The sequence below is a fragment of the Cyanistes caeruleus genome, chromosome 13 (genome assembly GCF_971803275.1).
Source record: "Cyanistes caeruleus chromosome 13, bCyaCae1.hap1.1, whole genome shotgun sequence".
In the NCBI taxonomy this organism is placed as follows: domain Eukaryota; kingdom Metazoa; phylum Chordata; class Aves; order Passeriformes; family Paridae; genus Cyanistes; species Cyanistes caeruleus.
This window is the reverse complement of record NC_141713.1, coordinates 3,175,088-3,195,485: the sequence shown is the minus strand read 5'-3', so window position 1 is coordinate 3,195,485 and position 20,398 is coordinate 3,175,088. Positions and strand designations below refer to the sequence as shown.

The 20,398-nt window shown below is 42.2% G+C and overlaps 1 protein-coding gene across 5 annotated transcripts in view; it reads right to left on the bottom strand.

Moving 5' to 3' along the window:
- Window positions 1–282: 282 nt before the first annotated feature.
- The window catches only part of CERS3 (ceramide synthase 3), a 42,983-nt gene continuing 22,867 nt past the window's right edge, over window positions 283–20,398 (bottom strand). For all 5 annotated transcript variants that reach the window (XM_023933844.2, XM_086849567.1, XM_023933843.2 and 2 more), the window contains 5 exons: window positions 19,912–20,004; window positions 19,586–19,714; window positions 17,924–18,030; window positions 16,470–16,626; window positions 283–3,864 (listed from right to left, as the gene is read on the bottom strand). In XM_023933844.2, the coding sequence (XP_023789612.1) occupies window positions 3,733–3,864; window positions 16,470–16,626; window positions 17,924–18,030; window positions 19,586–19,714; window positions 19,912–20,004 (618 nt within the window). In that variant the 3' untranslated portion in view covers window positions 283–3,732. The remainder of the gene's footprint in view (window positions 3,865–16,469; window positions 16,627–17,923; window positions 18,031–19,585; window positions 19,715–19,911; window positions 20,005–20,398) is intronic.

The window sequence follows — 20,398 nt, the reverse complement described above, 5'->3', positions numbered from 1 at the left end:
ACCTTGAATAATACAAAGGATGGGTGATGTCCCCATTAATTTTGCTTCCTCTCCATTTGTTAATTGTTCAGAAAAACATAAGTTCATTTACAGACAGTGCTGTTAGCTCTTGTGAAGGCTGTGGGTGATCCAGCTTTTTCCAGGCAAAAGAAAAACTTGGAAGAGTAAGGAGTTATTTCCTGAAATAATGATGCTCCCACTGAAAAGCTTGGAGGGAATGGAAAACAGAAAGGAGGACACTGCAAGGCAGAGGAAACAAGGAAATCATTGCTTAGACACCTGTTTTTAAAAAATATTTATTTGTAGTGCGTATTTCAACTGACCAAAGTCAGTGGCATAAAGAACAAAAAAAAAAAGATAATTATACCAAATAACATGAATCGACAAAATGAGTTTTGTGGAGTAAAGGAGATCTGTGAACCTAGTCCAGAGCAGGCTGGTAAATCTGACACAAGTACAGAGGAAGCAGAGTTCACACAGACAGGAATACCTGAACTAAATCCAGAGAAATCAAACAAAACAGAAGAGTTTCCCCTGAGTCTTATGGACTAAGATTTGATTCTCAGTCTATAGCTCTATCAGAAATATTTTGGCATGGTCAAAGCAATACAGCAAAGCCAGATGCAGTGTCTATTCATTGAACTAGGACACACTTTGTGAAATGGTAAAAAGAAAATATCAGAGTCTGTCTGTGCTCCCATACACACCTACAGTTGTTCTGCACCTGCACTTTGAGACTCTGCACAACAAGACTATAAAAATGTTGAATCTTCATTGCATTGCATTGAATAGACTGAAAATCTTGAAGCACCATGACATAAATTCCTTTAGCAGAAATTGTGCCCCATGACCTCAGCTTCTTGTTTCTGAGTTTCAATCAGTAAAAAAGGGGAAATTAAATGCACATAACTCCAGGAATGACCAATCTGATGTTAACAGGGGACACTGTGACAGCCCATTCCCACTTCTTTCTGTGCTGTGGGTATTTATTACCAGGACCTAGTGGTTTACATTGAGAAACTTCAGGTCTGATCACCTCGGCCGCCTGTGGCAGTAATCCCTGGAAAGGGCCCTCTATGGCCTGCCTGCCTTCCACCCCCCTCCCACTGCAATGTTATTTCTTTGTTTACTGTGCCCAGACTCAATCTTCACCTACAGGATGTTACCTTCTTCCATATTCTTCTGTACTCACCCAAAATTTGCCTCAAAGTTTTATATCTGAGTGTATTTATCCACCTTTTGTTCTTCCCTTAAGATCTCAGTTTCACATCAACTTAGAACAAAAGTTCTTGCAATTAGGTTGGATAACTGCAATCCAAAATTTTTCCTAGGCAAGACTCCAATAGAATTAATTGGCTTCAGTGGGAGATTTGTCCTGAGTAGGAAAGGCAAGTTTTGGCCTCAAGGAGACTATAAATTCCAGTTTAAAAATCAGTAGTTGTTCAGAGGCTCACTCCTGTGACGACAACATTCTTTGTTTCCTTTACTAAATTCCTTTCCTAGTCATAGGAAGAAAGCTTCTGGCACCAAAATCATATGATAATACCCTGGCCACCTCCCAAAACCCCATTACATCTTGAAGAAAGCACTGCTGTCTCTCCCAAGGGAGTGCAAATCCTCCAAGACGCCGGATTTCCACGTTTTGTTAGGAAAGTGTTTTTCATGCAGGCAATAAAAGAGCCCCGATAAGAACTGTGCCTCTGCCAAACTCTCCAGTTGCTTTACATGTTGCCATCAGTGCTTACACTCCCCATACCCTCCCCCTGCAGTATTTAAGGTGTTCTCATCTGTGCAGGAGGGGCATTGGTGGCCAAAGGCTGCTGAGAGGGTTCTGCCCACTCAGCTCAAGTGGCACCAAGGAACTACAAGCACCAGGACAGGGGTCTTTTTCCACCACCACACATGTCCCTTCCTTCTCAGAAGCTGTAGGCCATGCTTCTTCCTCAGTTTAATTCCCTTTGTGGTAAAACATACACATTTAGGTCCAAAATGGTCCAAAACACAGGTAAAAAATTAGTAAAATAAAATTTAAAAAAGCCTCTGTAACAAAGCCCTCCTACAGCTTCTCGTAACTGCATGAAGCTCACTTGTTTCTTCATATCTGAGATCCCAAACATTTCCCATTCTTTCAATGCTTCAGTCACTGAATTACATCCCCTTTGCCAAGGAAATCTTGGGAAAACAAGTCAGTCCTGCAACGCTTCCTGTAGGTCACCAATTCCTGCTGGAGCAGCCGGAGGGGAACGGAGCCGTTCTGAGCCGAACGCTCTGCACTGAGGCTGCTCTAGGAGTGGTCCCCTGGCCTCTGTCAGGCTACTGGATTTAGGTCCCCAGATGATCTCAGCTACTGTAGAAGCACATACAGAGCCTCTCACCTCCCAGACTTATGACACAAATCCTTTATGACCCTGTGAGCTAATGCAGAGGGAAATGGGACTGGCACCGCCCTGTTTACAAGGCCTGGGCTCTCCATGGAGAGCCTTGGGACTGAAAATGCTGCTGCAGCCCCACTTGTGTTAGAACAGAAGTGCAAATTTAGGATAGAGGCACTTTGGGTAAGAGGAGCTGTTGCTCACTGGTTACAGCAATAAACAACAGCATGTGGCTGAAGTCACATACATCCAGGTTTGGGTCTAGCTGATGTGATTCCCCATTTCATAAAAGAGCAGAGATGGAAATACAGATCCTGGTATCAAATGAAGCCGCAGCAGTGACAGTGTGACATCTTGTGCCAGTCCTGTGCTCCCCAGTGCCTGGCTACCTGCACTGAACACTCCAGAACCACAAATCAGAACCTGGTGGCTTTGCTCCAGAGAAGGCAGTATGTGAAGCTGTGAGACAAGGTAACGAGAAGGGAGTGGACAAGATCTGGTTTTAACTTTCTGGTCTGAAGATGAGCAAGGAGCAGAGGGTGTTTGGCACTTTTGAAGACAGGTAAGTGCACAAGAACCTGTGAAAAGACCCGATTTCCATTTCCCCTCTTCTCTCCTCTCTGCACCTTCTGTTCTAACACTGGGCCAAAATGACTGAAAGACATTTGAGAAGCCTGGAGCTCAATGGAGAATTGGGGCTGAGTTTTGCTGTTTTAACAGTGACTTCCTTGACACAATATTTCAGCTATCTATCACTTCAGAGAAAGACTATATTTCTTCACTGAAGCTAACCCTTCACAGACAAGTAATTTGAATTCCTCCATGTTTGCTTCCCCTGGCCTCCAGGAAATGAAATATAACTCAGCAAAATACCCATTTTGATGAGGGTTTAAACTGAAAAGCAAAGATAAAATGCCAGTCGCTGTACAGCACTGTCAAATTTTTCCCACATTGAGTAATTCTGGTTCCTAATGGAGTTCACACTACCTACCTACCACGAAACATCTGTGATTTAAGTTGTTTGATGAAATATATCTTATATCAGATTGAAAAACAACATTAGACTCAATGGGACACTAAATTACTTGACTCTCTTGAGCTTTGCCCTTGTGGAGCACTGTCAGTCAGCAAGTCCAAACATCTTTCCACACACTCTGCAATGATTCCAAAAGTGGGTCATTAACACATTTTGTCATGTTATGCAATTTCTCCCTCCCCTCTAAACTGGGCTTTTTTCCAGGTCCAGTAGCCAACAATAAATCAATCACAGTCTCTCACAAGCCTTTTGACTTAAATCCTGTTCTGTAGGTTGGGCTAAAACCAGAGCAGGAATCACTGCAGGAGGTGGGGCAGGACAGGGCTAGTGGTGACTGCTGCTTAGGAGGTGTTTGCTTGACCCACTGCTGTTCTTGTTGCTGCTCTTTGTGGACTCCTCTTCAGTGTCTGTAACAGAATCTTCCTCCTCTTCATCACTCCGATCATCTTTCAAGTCCTAGGGAGAAGAAAGCACTGTGAACAAATTCTACTGCCCCCCAGAAACACACCCTGCCCCCAAAAGGAGGCTGACATCCAAGGGGAGATCAATTGTTAACACTTCAGTTTTGAAGGAACCAAGTGTTCTTTAGACAAAACTGCTTCTATGACCTCGGCCCAGCCACTTGACCTCTTCTTGTTCATTTCTGTTTTTCCCTGTAAAGTGTGACTATTATTCCCTGGGTACTGTGGGAATAACAGCTGTGAAGTGCAGGGAAGATGAAAAGAATATTGTTTAAAAGCTAAATATGATGAATACACTTACCCAAACACAGGAGCTGAGAGGCTGCCTGCTTCTGACAGGTGTAAGCTAAACAGTGATGAGTTGTGCCAGCATCTCCTGGCACCAGCTTTGCTCTAAGACACTTGCTGACCCTAAAATGCTCTTTCCTGCTCAGTGTTGTACACAGCATGTCAACACTGGCACAGGGGAGGCTGTGTCTGTCCAGCTGTTGTGCATCTTGGGTTTATCACCCTGCTAAGGGAACTGCCCAGGAGAACGGCTGCTCTGTGAGCAGGGACGGAAGGGGTGAGTGAGGCAGGCTGCCCTCAGGAAAGTCCCCAGGTCCATAGGGACATAGCTCCTAGCATTTGGCAATCATGCTTCATCCCAGACAGTCAAAAATGGGAACAGTGAATGTTTCCACCACACAGAGAAGTCATCACATCTCCCTGTGTTTCAGGGAAAGGTGAGACCATGCTGTGCTGCTTGTTACGGCACATAAAATGCACCATTAGTCTCCTATTTCTCAACTCCTGCCATAACCCAAGGCCCTACAATGCGTTCAGAAGTTTGTTTCAAACAATCAAGGCTTCAGCATTAAACCCAAACACCCCTGTTTTCCCTTCAGTGGAACAAGCTCACAAGAGCTCACCTACCTGGAAGACTTTCCACACCAGTAAGTAACCTGCTCCACAGACTCAGGGCAGGATGCTCTAGTTAGAGATGTACATCCAGAAAACACTTCCTTCTTCCTGATTTCCTGAGAACAGGCACCACTTTTTGTGTCTTTTTGTCCTGCAGGATGCTGGGGCTTCTCATGACAGAGCTCTGCCTCCAGAGCCGTGTGCTGGAGCTGGCAGGAGCTCAGCACAGACCATCCCCTGCCTGCACAGCCACACTTGGACCACTCCATCATGGATAAATCTGCTCTCATTTCATCCATCTGGACCTCAGCTACACAGGCAGAGCCTGCTCGTTCTCCCTGTGATGTGCCAAGGTCAGAGCAGTGACACAGGGAGGAGAAACCAGGGTTGTTCCTGCCCCTCCTGTATCTGCTCTTGGAATGAACTAACAATTCCACTTCCTTAGCGTGCTGCTCTGAGGTCTTTCTTAAGCACCAAATTCATACAGAGAAAATAAATAACAGCCCAGTAATAACTCATCCAATTGCAATCTCATATCCCTTTATATATTACACTCCTAGTAAAAGGCATAGGGCTAGAAAGCAAATTAAAGCCTGAACTCTGCCTCATCACAAACTATAAACTTCCTGGAGATTTTCTTTTGCTTTTTCCCTAACAACTTACAAAGGGTATCAAAACAAACAAATCTTACTGTAAATACTGTAAAATAAACTTGGCATGCCATCAGTTAGAGAAAAGGCAAGACAACCTTTCCCACACAATTTATGAGGTTCTGGCTCTTTCAGATCACCTCACTCCCTCCTGGTATTTTTGCCATTTGTATTTGCAGTAAAAGACAAATGCTGAGGGGGTGGGGGGAAGACTGTTGCTTTTCTGCCACCAGAAATATTTCAGAAAGAAAAAGCAAACTAATCCTAAGCAGTGTCTGCTGCCAAATCCACTGCACTCCCTGGAACTGCTCTCATCTCCCTGAGGCTGCACTGTGGGCAGTGGCAGGGAACAGCACTTTGGGACTCATTGGCAATAATGTCAGGGAACTTTGTGGTATTTCATTTGGAGTCCCTCCTTGTGCTGCACACAAGCTGCTGGTGCTCAAGCATGTGCTTAAGAGCAGCTGGCAAACTGCTCTGCTTTGAATGATGGCCAGTATGTGATATTGATTCCTGTTTCCTATAGGAATGAGCTGGCATTTCCAGCATGGAACTGGAAACTCAGATAGAGTTGGCTTTCTGGTTTTAATGCTGTCAAGCTGGATGCTCTGATTAAAGGCGCTATATGTAGTAATTAAAAAACATGTCATGTTTTTTCCAGCCCACTGTAAATCCCTGCCTTCAAGAGAACATCTTACAGATTTCAAAGCAGCAGGATTAAATTTTTTCATATTCTAAAGTAATCCCTGCAAATTTTCTTAATTCTGGGGAAGAGTGTTACTTCTGAAATCCTGATATTAATCAAGGAAAAATGCTGCTAAATTTAATCTAATTTTTATTATATTTTGTAATAATAAACTTGCTTCCTGACCAAGTGCCTCTACAAATTCCTGATTTAGGAGAGTCTGGCCATTTTTGTCTGGCTTGTTTAAGTGACAGAACTTGAAATAGCAATAGCTTCATCTGTAACTGGAAATCCAAACAAACCTGTCTTTGCAAACTGTTTAACAGACCATTATAAATATATTAAGATATCCTAAGTGAAATTTGTGCCTCTTAACTTTGACCTTCTAATCATAACAAAAATTGTAACATTTCTAGCATTTTCCCCACTTTAATACCAAGATGCTTTCTCTGAGCCCCTCATATCATATATTATACTGATGTTTTCCAACTCAAAGGCTCTGCTCTGACTGTCCCTGAGCAGCAGCAGATGAATATACTATCAATATACTATCAGGAACACAAGAGATGGCAAACTGTAAATACCACAGCTGAGACCATCATTAATACTCAATGCTTTAGTTTAATGGCATCAACTGCATTTATTATACTTCAGCTGTTTTTGGGTAACAGACAAAATGGATGTGTACATTTTCTGTTCTGGATGACTAACCAATTTAATCTTTCTAAATGGATGAATGGTTTCAAGGTTTATGAGAAGCAACACTAATGCTATAAAGTCTGCAAGAGAGCCATTTGTAGTGAAGCCAAAGCTGCAAACTTTTATAATCTTTTTTCCTTTTGTTTAACCCTTCCACCTGCTGCTCAGTCTGCCTCTTTTAGTTAAATGAACCGTATTTGTTAAGGTAGTTTTGGCTTCTTGCATTTCACTGCTGTTAAAACATGTATCATTGAAGTCATTAGCACTACATGAACAGTAAAGGACCTTCTTAGTGACTTCACCATGGAAAAAGGAATTCTGGAAGTTAAGAGATGGACAAAATTCACAGGCCACATCCCAGCCTCTTGTAAGCAGAAAAATACTGCTCAAATCTCCATCTAAACTAACAGAGAATTCACTCCTAATTGTACAAGTTTGTCTCTCAATAAAGCACTCAGAGATCACTTCCCTCTTGACAAGCCCTTGGCCCTGCACTCTGCAGCAGCTGAGGAGAGCAGCAGCAGGACATGGCTGTGCTGACAACTGATGGAAGTGTTGGTTTCCTGTCCCCTGGGCTGGTGACACCATGGGAACCTCGCTGCTGAGGTGGGGCTGGGCAGACACCACCCTTCCCTCCTGCCCCCCTTTACTGGGAATGTGCCATCTTTGTCCAGTGCACGCTGAGGTCACACTGCAGCCACGGCTCCGTATCTGCCACAGCAGGGTCGTTCAGGTGGAAAGTGGAAGAGCAGAAGGAAAGACAGTGCCAGGCAGCATTAAAAAGGCAAAAATATATTGCAGCAATGTGGATTGATCCTACAAACAGAGAGGAAACCTTAGCAACGTGCCTCTGCTTTCTCAGAAGGAGAAGGGCCCATGGTAGCAAATGCCAGCTCCCTGCGAGGGTGGGGAGGCCTGGCACAGGCTGCCCAGAGCAGCTGTGGCTTGGTCTCTCCAAAGCCAGACTGGACAGGGCTTGGAGCAACCTGGGATGGTGGAAGGTGTCCTGCCCATGGCATGGGATGGGCTTTAACGTCCTGTCCAACCCAAACCACTCCATTATTCCAACTGTGTCCATGGGAGTGGTGGGAGATGTTCCAGGCCTAACTCACCTGGTGGGATCAACACTGACTCCAGGCTTCTCAGCAGCATAAGATTTCTATTTGGACCCTGACTGCACAAGACTAGAACCAATTAATTTTTTGGGCTAAGCATAGCTTACATCCACACAGTTAACTGGATTTCTCCTATCAAGTACTGATGTATTAAAACAATTTAGAACTGATTCCAGAATTTTGTTTTCTGATCTGGTGAAATTTAGATTTTTGGATTTTCAAATACTTATTCTTAACATGTAGCTGGAATTTTCTGACTCTTAAATCTTCTATTAAAATCAGAACCTTATACCTTAATTCTACCTTAAAAATATTTTCATTTAAACATCCACAAACACATTGACTAATTCTTGATTTTTCAATGTAAAGACAGTAAATTCCACAGCACCTGCACATATGGAAACAGCTTGAAGTATAAAGATGAAAGCTATTAGTCAGGTCAGGAACCACTGCCTCAAATAAAAGAGATAATAAACAAGAGAGATTATAAAAAGTCAGTCCAAATAGATAGAAGGGGGTATTTTCTAACAAATAATACTATAAAGTTGATGAATCTCCGAGTTCAACATGTTGAATTCAACATCAATAATTCAACTCAGCTGACATATGACTTAATAAGTCTTTACTTTCCTATTGAGACTAAGCAATATACATTTGGATTCAAACAAACTCTTCTGTATTTCCAGCCTGGAAGATTTTATTGGAAAATACATTTCCCTTTTCAGCTCATACACACTAGGCAACATAAATAATGTTTATCTTCCATGGAAGATGCACAGTTGGACTTTGCTTTCTGCATTTTTTAAATGAAGTTGCAGACTTTCCAAGTTAATTGTATTGGACATCTTGTGGCAAAAAGTCCTCTTATTTAAACTATCTCTTCTGTGTAATATCCATTCCCCAAGCTTTCCTCTGACAGTTTTCAGAGGGAACTCAAAGAACACTTGTAAATTAGAAGTTCCACTAATTCCACAATTCTTGAAAAGAATTGCCTGATAGAACTAGATGTTGCTACTAGAACAGGTCCCTGACTTTGACTGACAGGATAAATTTAACCCCAAGAAAACCTCACTGGTGGTGTCACTCAGCACAGCACACCTGGAACTGGGGCTCGAATGCCCTGAGTGTTGTGAAGAACTAAGTCATTGTTTACAGCTAATCAGGTTCTCTGTGGTTCCAGCCGAGTCTGCTGGCTGAGTTACTGAAATCCACAGACTGAGCCGCGCGCTGCGGCGTTCGGGGCTTTACGATAATGTCAAAAGCCCAGGAGGTACCGAGTGAGTCATAATGTCCCACTGCTTTTTGAATTATTCCAATTTTAAATCCACAGTTGGCAGAGAAACAAAGAACAATATAATAGGCATTTGATGCTGTTCTCTATAGTGAACTTTTTTTTACCCTAGGACAGAACTTGCTTTAAGCCAAGGAGTTCAGTGGTATGAACTTTTATCAGAACATGCACTTTTACTCCTTAGAAATGCTGTTTTGGCTACAAAACAGCTGATCAGACACTCGTGCTGTTCTCAGTGAGGTATGATACTGCCCTCAATTAATGTTTTGAAACAACACAGCTGCTAAAGAGGATTCCTGCAGAAGCCTTGCAGTGCTGTGAACTGAGACCACAACACACAGGTATGTGACAGGCACTTCTGTCCAGCAGGGACATTTCTCTGCATCCTAAGAGACCATTCCTTTCCTGTTGTGATGCATCTAAACTGTATATCCATACTTAAACATCAATCTCATTTTCAGTCACTCACCTAACAAGTTTTTTTCCTAAATTCACATTGCAATACCTAAAATCATTCCCATACAGTCCCTGCAGCCTGATATCAAGGCTGGGTATGAAACACTTTACGTAGCACCCAGTGAACCAATTTTTATGCAGTTTTCTTACTGAGCCAAATGACACAGAGATGGGGACACCACTCTTACTCTGCTAGATGCAGAGGGATGCTGGAAATTGTGGTAGGCACAGCATAAGTTATACGAGACAAATCCAACCTTGAAGCTGCTTCACACCCATCCCTGCCTGCTCAGGCTTCTGTGCTTCCTGCTGAGGGGAACCTGCAACGTCCTGTGCCTGACCAAAACTCACTTCAGTTTTGTTACAGAGGACAAAATGCTCCTTTAAAGGATTTCCTCCCTTCTTGCCATGTAATTATGACTATGGAGCGCTCCTAGGTCCTCCTAGGGAAACATTTTCTTTACATACAAGACAGAACAACTGTCTTTCTCAATTGATATTAACCTATCATTAACTAGCTCTATTTCAATCATTTTAAAAAATCAATTCACCAGATTGCAGTTCAGTAACTCCCTCTGAAAATATAAGAATTATTCACCTCATAACACAGTCACAATTCAAACCTCTGCAGAATATATTAAAAAAAGTAAATGAAGGCATCAAAAGTTCTGTAAGGCTTAGGGTTCACTCTGTGAATTGATTTTTGGCAATTGAAAAAATAAATACATATGCACACTATTACACATATATAATTTTTATATAGGTGCATATATAAAACGAGCAAGAAATGGAACATTTCATAAAGATCCTGCTAGAAAATTAAAAGATGCAAGCAGTTAAAAGGAGAAGCCAGAAAAACTGTCAGCAAATGCCCTTCTGTGAACAGCAAGGTAAAGCAATTAATTTTAAAGCAAAAACTTTACCAACATTTGTCTTTCCTCTGAATTAGGAACTTGCACATCAAAAGAACCATTTGGATGGGGGATTTACTAGAAGTGGAGTTGCCTCGTGCCAGGAAACACGCAGAGAGGGGCGGGGGTGCTTGTTTGGCCAGATCCATTGCTGGTGAAAACTGACACAATCCTACCAGCTGAGAGCCTGGCCCTGCATCAACCCTCGGGAATGGCCAGGCCAGGAAGCCTCAGGATTGCATGGAGGCTTGGGTTTCTATTCTTAGAGGCACTGATCATCTGCAGCTCCTACTGAAGTCAAATTCAGCGGCTTTGGAAAGGGCAGGCTTTTATTGCAGCCATCAGAGCTGTTCACGGCTCGGCCAACGTGAGACAGGCAAAGGGAGCATCCACACCCCCGGTTTGTTGGACTCTGGCCCGGAGACTGAGGCTGCTCCTGCACAGTCCTGTGTGTGCACAGCAGGGCTGTGGAAGGGTACTTTGCCCCAGTGCTTCCATACCTTCACTACCCATCTATTACCATCAAATGCTCACCATTTATTTTCTGTTGTTTCTCATTAGTTCATTCTTCCACAAGGGTCATGACAGCCTTTAACCCAGGTTTTGAAGGTTTACCTGATTTTTATATAGCATTCAAGTGAAAAATGTTGTGGAATTATGGGGATTCTAAGCAGAGTTTATAAAAAAATAATTCAAAAAATCTAGCAAAGAACATTGTTGCTGTATTGAAACCTGAGAAGTACATTTTAGTGTGTGGTGTAACATACAATCCACTAAGCATATATATCACACCTCCCTGGAAATCACTGCTCAGCTGCTGACCCCATTCAGAATTTGGAGTAAATGTAAAGATTTAAACAGAGATCTGCCTTTTAATTTCCAGTGCCAGGAAAACTGGTTGAGGCCCCAGAGACCAAAGAGTGCTCTTGGATTGGCACAGTGAGACCTGGTGGCTTTTCCTCTTCCACAGGCTCTGGTGGGCTGAACACTGCCAATATCCATGGCTGGGGGCAGCCTTGACTCCACATCCCTGGAAGGGCAGGGAGGGCTCCTCAGCTGCTCTGCTCCTTGTCTGTCCCTGTAAATACCAAACCTCAAACTCTTCTGTGCTCCTTCTGCTGCCTCCCACCCTCCTCCCTCAGATTAATTTGGCAGCATCAAGTGAGACATGTAGCCAGGCCTTGGGTTTAGCTAGATTGCTGGAGCAGAATGGGAAATATGTAGATGAAAGAAAGTCATAACAGGAAGTAATTTCCCTTTACTAGGGCACAAGCCTCCACACTGCTGACCAGGCTGGCTAACTCCCATCTCCAGGCTATTAAACAACTCATGTCCCCAGGGCAAACATTTTAACCAACTGGGAAGGTTCCCAGATTGACTGGTTTTCATGTCTAAGAGGGAAAGCTTTCATTTGTTCCCCTAGTAAGCTATTCATTTGTTCCCCCCATTTATTTTGTTCCCCTAGTAAGCCATCCTCATGAGAAAATCTGCTATAAATATTCAAACCAACAAATTCAACTTCTCCACATTCTTTAAAATGGAGAAAAAGCAACCCTTACTAATCTAGTTCAACCTGTCTTATGTTTGTGCAAACCATCCACTGAGAGAACTCAAGCTCCAGAGCAGAACTGGCCCTTCCCAGTCTAGAAGGGAACAACAAAATATCCAGGAAAAGTTTTTCCACAACTTCCCAGTTCCAGTCATGAAAATGTAACTCACTAGATTATCGTTATCCTCTAAAATGTATTGCTGCTTTTAAAACAGCCACTTGGAATTCAGGCAAGTGCAACTCCAGGTCTGTTTTAGCAGCACCCCAACAGCCACTGGGCAGCACAGGCCTGACAAAACACATAAGAAAACAAAATCTTATGGAAATAAACCTTGTCCTCTGTTTAACTCCTGTAGTATGGCATTTTTCTGAAGGAAATGACTTCTCACTGAATGTGCTAATTCTCATTAAATTTCAATTTGTTTGATGCAAGCAGATCAAGCATAAAAAAAAGTGGAAAAATGCTGCAGTAGAAAAATGATGGGTGGGAACAGCAGAAGTATCATAACAAGCACTTCACAGCTCTCATTTCAACCAAAAATAGTATTTTCTTATCATTTTCAGTTTCCCCTACTCTGTTTTTAGTCATTCTTTGAACACTAACTCTCACTGTTGCCTTGGGAATTTGGGCCAAATAAGGAATTCACAAACCATGGACAAGGATATGCCCCACCAGTCTTTAAAAAGCTTAACCAAGTACAAAATGCCAAAGGAATATCGAACATAGACAGGTTTTTAAAGAGTGACAAGTCCAAAATCCTGATCTACAGCAGACCAAGATCTTTTGTGCTTTGGGAAGAGGAAAGAACCGCAGTGAATCCAAGAAAACTGCTGCTGACGTCTCCTAAATAACAGCAGCCATTAGTGAGCAGCTCACTGCCTTCCTTGAAGGTGGTCTGATGGTGGCAAAACAATTACAAGAGCAGGAAAACCTATTCCTGGACACATGACAGTCTGTTAGAAACCTGCCATTACCCTCCACTGATGGACTTTGCATCAGCCCTGAAGTATCCGAGACATGTGGACATCATGCCCGTTTCCTACAACTTACACATATTTTTCAATATTTAAAGCACCGTAGTCTCAAAACCTGAACTCACTGTGTAATGGGTTTAACATATATTTTACATCTTAATTTGCCATAATAATGTGGCTATAAGCTGCTGTCATTCACTCCCTTTTTCTGACCTTGGAAATAAAATGTTTAATCTCCACGGGATTTTCCTGGCGAGATGTTTTAAATCAGTGCGTATGTACATACTTCTCTATATGCTTTTTCAATTTTCCTAAAATATTCTCATATGTGCAGACATGATGACTAGACATGTTTCAGTGGTGCTTGAAACTTGATACAAGTGGGTAATTTAACCATGTAATTGAACAATATTACAGAAACACACGGAGTCTCCTAGCAACAAAAGGCCTTGGACATCAAGATGGCAGCCAGCAGCTAACATTGCAATTGCCTGACCTAACTTGAAAAGAAATTACACTGAAGAATGTCCTCCTTCCTCTCAAAGCAGAACTGCTACATGGCTACAGGTCTGACCTCAAAGGGCTTTTCTTACAGGCCTCACCCATACACAACATCACAAATGTCACATAAGAAAGGACGTTTAGGGAACATGTCTATTTTCCACAGGTAAGAATAATGGACTGGAAAAAAACTCTGTACCCCTATAGAAAATTAAAAGCTTCTTAATGTGAAGTAGCTGAGCACAGCTGAGCTTGTGGATGGAGAGCTCCCCCTTGTTAGGGCATTCCCTGAGCACCAAGGGAAAGGTGAGCTTGGAGGCCACCAGTGCTGCCCTGTGCCACCAGTTCCTGTGCCAGGGAGTCCCATGGCTGGAAAAACAGGACACAGAGGGATGCCAGAAGATCATCCCCCTTCTTTCCTTTTCCCTCGTTCTCAGCCATCTCTTGCTGCAGTATTTGGGAGGAAGCAAAACATGAGATTTTTAGTCCAAGCTCTTTTTTGCTGAAGCAAGTCAGTTGGCTGAGCAGTTATCCCAGAGGGTTGAGGATAACTGTCCCCTCTACTGGTGCAGGGGGGAGGTGACAGCTGAGATGAAGAGCTTCTGACCAGCCACTCTCAGTCAAAAGCCATCTTCTCCTCAGGTGGAAGAGGACAGCACAGAAGAAGCCACCAACTCCCAAGGCTGCAGTGACCCCAAAACTCCAGGATCAAGGCACAGAGGGCACTGAAAAAATTCCTTACACCCTTTTATGCTCAGAGCTTCCTTCAGTTAAACAACCACAGAAGTCTCTATACCCAGTTACACCATTACTTCATTTTTCCATCTGAAGTAGCTAACTGTTGCTTCAAGAAAAATATCAAAAATTGCTAAGTTTTCATTCAGAAAACAGGCAGTCTTGGGCAGAGAAACAAACCCCTTCTAACACCAGGATGATGGTCTACTGGTATTTCTCTAAAATAGCAGCAGCTATTTGTGTGCAGCATGTCTATAACAAAGATGTTGGTATAAAAACGCTGCCTTGCCAACACCATTCTTTTCAACGTTGCCTTTCCAGCTCTGGAGGCACCGGCTGCTTTCACAGCCAAGTTTGCCACTGCTATGGAAAACAGGCTGTACATGCAAGCCAGCTGAAGTCATCCAGACTGAAAAGGGCCCAGGCTGCTGCTGCTACCACTGTAAAAATGTTATTTGGAAACCGTCTTCTCAGAGAGCTGTATAAGGAATCAAAAATCTGTGGTAGGGACACAGGCTTGGTGCTTTCCCATTTTTTTGCAATGACGAACACAACAAAGCTCTTATCTCAAAATAAAACATTTCTGCCCCTTACAAAGGCACATAAGCAGGCAGGGCAGGGTGGCCTTATATAGCTGGCCTGGCAATGTCCTGTTCATCACTGCATCCAAGCACCTTCTGGCACTGTGCTCTCAGAACCTGAACCACGGATGGAGAGCTCTGCCAAGCCTTCCTCAGCTGGGAGGCAGAGGGATGTCTCTCCATTCACAAGAGGGGTTGTGCACAGGGGACAAGAACAGAACAGAGATAAGGTCAAAATCACAAAAGAAAACAAGAAGTAACGCACTTTACACCTCAATAAGCCAGGCCAGAAATAATGTGGTGAATGAGTCAAACAGAGGTAAATGACACACAAGAAATATAAGATTCTCGGTGTCAAAGGGAACATAGAAGTTTGTTTTAGAGGCAGAGCAACATAAACTATTTCTCCACAGATTTGTCCCTTCAGTGCTGCTGTTTGCTGTCTTACAAGGGCTGATTTTGTAACTTCCAGGGCAGATGTTGGGTCTCCCTAGGATACCCAGCTGTCTGTTTGCATAAGATTTGATGGAATCCAAAACTCCAATAATTACAGGATGGTTCCTGTTAGCACTCAAACAACAAATACACAAAGAAAGGAATATTTCTATTTCCTTAAGATGCTTCACAGCATAAACTGTTTCAGATAAAAGGACATTCAGTTTAATGAAGTATTTGTTTCTTGAGCCTCAGAAAAAAATACCATTTTTCAACAGCACAACTTAAATTTCATTTTAACTAGAAAAATATACCTGTCAATACTTGTGCCAAACCTTAGAGACATTCCCCAAAGCCCTTCTCTTGAATGCTTTTTGCTAAGTATTTTATCTACCCTGCACCTCACTCCACATTTCACTGCACAAAACCTTGTGAAAATGTCACTACTTCAGGCAATCAAACAAGACACAAATGGCAATTTTTCTTCAGAGTTTTTTCCCATATGAGTTTTCTCTACAAGGTAAAAGCAGATTAGGCAGCACCAGACTTGCACTGTTTCTCTGCTCCATCTGAATATGAGAGTGTTTCACTGAGCCATAACATCATACCAGATATGCTTAATTCGGTTTTTGTGATCCAAAACCAGTGCTCAAGTTTAGGTGATCTTAGATTTAGACAAATCTGAAGAAATTTAAATTCTGCAGAAAAAAAATGTAGTCAAAGCTCTCATCACTCACTTCTGCTTTGGTAAGTTGCTACAAAGTCCAGTGACAGAAGATTGCTTTCACTCAGAACAAAGGAATTCCTGAGGAGTTCTGGACCATCTTAGGGCTTCAGTTTTTGGGAACGCTCATTTCTCATTTACTATTGGTACAAAACATCAAATACAGGCAAAAAACCCTGTTCTAGCTGAAGTCTTTATATTCCAACCAAGGCATTGGGTGTGACAATGAGAGGTGCAAAGCACGTTTGAACATCTCTATGCTTTGTAGATCCCTATCAAAAATGCTGACTTGAAAGCTCAGGAAAACAATAAAATGCCAAGTAAATCTATTGGAAGCATTGGCTTCTGTTTGATACTTCACACATCTTTCTGAAGAAACAAATTTCTTACCTTTAGGAAAACGAATCTTTTCAAAATCTTGAAAATTAAGTAACCCCAATATAAATGCAAGCCTTGGAGGGTTAATAGCATCCCATTGAATAAAAAATATGCTATGACAGGGGTTGTGGAGTAGTAGGTAGGCTGATACAGTGTGGCACGAAGAATCCTAAAAAATAAAGATCATTGTTATGATGCAAGATCTCTTCCTCATGCTATTTACACTTATTTCTAATCTCATATTCCAAGCTGATTAATATTAAAAAGCTCTGCAAAGATGGTAGATTAATTAACAAGCCCTGTCTTAACTAGATTATGCATCTCTGTTGAAACACAGACTTCAGAAGATGAGACATTCGAGTCTGGCGTGAAAGTATTCTAAGTGAGGTTAGAAAAAGTCCCTGTTTTTCAGATCCTCATCTCTGTGTGGTCTAGATACTGTGCAACTCAGAGCTTGCCTATGCCTTTTTTTAGTGTAAATTCTCTCTAATCTGAAATCCACACTCCAGAGAAAATCCTACAGGCTTTGCAACAGGGCTTTTCTTTAATTAACATATGTTTTGTCCATCTTCAGACTTCACTACTTCTATATTATTTGGGGCTTTTTGAGTCCCTTTAATCTCATCATGTTTCGCTTCCAAGCTCAAGAACTGAAGAACAAGAAACTCAGTGAAGCAAAATGATTGCAGATCACTTGTACAGTTAATTAAAAAAACAACAATAAAGTAAAAGACATCAGCATTTCTGAAAGAAAATACTACAGGAAATTAAAACCTTATGTTGATCAATGTTCAGAACTATTAATTTAACCAGCTTGAGTCTCTAAGGGTTTGTCCATGGGAAGGGAGGGGCAAATTAGAGCTGTGAATGTGAAACACATTAAACACTTTTTAAAAGATAAACATGTTAAGCACCCATGTGGATACTCCACAGCAGATTAAATCATAGCACTCCAAAGGCATGCAAGTACTTAGCAAGTTAAGATTTATTTGTGCTGGCTTCATAAATTAATTGGTTCACCTAAACTTCTCTGAGTGTTCCTCACCTGAGCGAGGTGAGGCACTACCCAAGGACTGGGTAGCAGAAAGAAGGCTCTATAAAAAAATTAACTACAGTCATGTATTCTGCTATTTGCAGCTACAGCAGAAGGGGTGGAATAAAAGGAAAAAGGATTTCTTTTAGTTAAGGAGCTCAGTCCCCCTGAAAATGCAGGAGCTCATAGCATTTAACTACAATTTACAAAACAAGTTACATAACACATAAAAGCTTTTATTTAGGTTCAAAAGGCTCATTTAAAGTTATCGTTGCATAATTTTTAAAGAAAATGCAGTTTTTGGTCAATTTTCTCACTAGCAGAATTTTCAAGTCCAGTCCATTCCTCTCCTTTTTCTATTAAAACCAACACTAAACTTTCAGGGGGAGTGGGAATGAAGTGAAAGCCTGTGACTGGATTAAATATTGCTTACCAGAAGGGAAACAGGATGATCCTGGTGATGAAGAATGCGATAGAAAAGATGATAAACAGCATGTTGCAGGTTTTCTCCCAGCGAGCATAATTAAACATTTTGGCTGCCTGCAGTGGATAAAAACCCCCAAATGTATTATAAATATTCTCTGAAATAAATTCTGTGTTTTCATAAATAAAGACTCATCTTCCACCTAAGGAGGAAGAGTATTTCCTCCCAGTTTGACATGTAAAGCAATCATTTTACTGATTCCTAATAAAGCAGCATCAGACTAGATTCTTTGTTTATATTTCTCCTTTTATCTTGAAGGAAAGGACTCTGCAAAGGCCTAAAGAACAGCTCTCAGACCAGAATATAAAGTGCCACAATTTAAACACAAAGTGCTCTTTAGAAGAGAGGTAATTCCTCATTTTTCTACCAGATTCCAAACAGGCTGAATTCCAAGAGAAGCTGCTGGCTACACCTGCACATTCAGGAGTAGCAGTGACCCCTCAAACACAGCTGTTCTGGGACATGCCTGTTACTGAGCCTCCTCTGGGCCAAATTCAGCTCCTGCCTCCTTTTTGAGAGCAGCAGATCCCAGGGCTGGTCTCTACCCCACTAATAAAGGCTGTACGTGCTGCCTCTCCCCTAAATAAATTGTCCAGCTCTCGTGCTTCATTAGGAACCACCCTGGGCAAAGTTTTCAAGTGTGAGCAAAGCTGCAGGTGCCAAGCCTAAATTTTAAACAGCAGTTTGATTAACTTCTTTTCTTCTTTTGAGTGGCAGGGATGGATTAAGTTGTTCTGGTGCTCAACTCCAGTTTTCATCCAAGTGCTGCCCTACCAGTTGTCAACTCAACTGTTTGTAAGGCCACACAGTTAATTTGACCTAGGAGCAGTTCAGGATTAAAAGTAACCCAGCAAGAAAACCTGTTTAATCTGGACCAATCCCAAGTGCACAACCCCACAATTAGTTGTTCTGATACAAGATAGAGTATCAGCAACAGAAATGGACAGGGACAAATAACAGCCTACAGGGGCTGTTCACACTGGCACTGCCACCAAAAGAGGTGATGAAACTGTGTTCTCAAACCTGGCTATAAACTCAGGGTAATTCTAGTGAAGGAAACACTGTGTTTGTCTTCCAAGAAACCCAGAAGCAGCTCTGATCACAGTGCTCTGTGCAGAGTAGGACACTTCTTAAACACTTCTACTGATACTTAGTGCAGGGAAGGGACTTTCCCTTTGGTGCAGGAGAAGAAACTTTTCTTCTGCCAGAAGATACCTGATACAGGTTGGACTTGATGTCAGAGGTCTTTTCCAACCTCAGTGATTCTGTGATGCTGTGGACAACATGCTTTAATTTTATCACTGGAAGAAGAATAACCCAGGGAAGAAACTTTATTTCCAGTCCCTGTTCTGTACTGAGAAAGTTCACTTCTGCTCCTTCCTCATCATGGATTCTGTAACAAAGTTTCCTCTTAAATTATCTAGAAGCTCTTTTTTATCTTACAAGTTAAAAACCTGCAAAGCTTTGTCCCTGTGGGGACAGGAAGGGATTATATGAACTTGTAGCAAAAAAGATTAAAATTTCACTGGCACCAAAACCAAAACCCCAACAACCAAAAAAACTCAGGACATTAAAAAAAAAAAAAAAAAAAGATCTGGATAGCAGGGTTACCTCGAGCCAGAAATCTGCAGTGTCGTGCACGAAGATCACCAGAGTTCCAAGCCGCACGTAATTGCCACACCAAGAGCCACTCATCAACCCGATGGCTGCCAGGTGATGAACGACGTGAGCCATAAAATCCTGGGAGGGCCAGAAGGAAATAAAGGTAAAGCGGATCAAGCACAGCAGCTCGGGGATCCAGGGATGGGTGCGGGATGCCGGGCACAGACTGATGCTGCCCTCAAGTGGCTGCACCAAATCCCGGCTTTTCCTTGCAAACACCTTTTCCCTGCTCACGGGAGAGGAGGTTCAAGCTACAGGAGAGCACAAGCACTTGCCTTCCGCTTGATATCAATCCCAAGGGTAAATATGAGGGACCAGTAAAACCCGATCTCGGCCATGTAGTACCAGTACTGGGATGGCAGCAAGGTCTGTGAAGGATGAAGAGAAACACAGTTAACTCTGAGAACAGGAAAAAGTAAATGTCGAGTGAGATTACTTCTTTTTTCCTTTTCTGACTTCTGCTCCTCTGGTGAGTCTTGCTTAAAAAATTAAGCTAAATTAAATTCCCGTCCTGGGCTTCATTAAGAAGGATGTTCTGAGAGCCAAGTATTTTAACCTTTGCTCAGCCCAAACTCTCAATTCCCACAGTTCCTCCCCCATCTCTGGATTTTAACATGTTTTTTTCTCCATGTTTCTGTCACAGAACGACATGCAGAATCCTTCTGCATTTAATTACAATCAACTGCAAATAAACCCCCTCTGTTTTGGTGAACAATTAACATAATAAACTGAAATGTCAGGTATTTATGCTAAAATCCTATG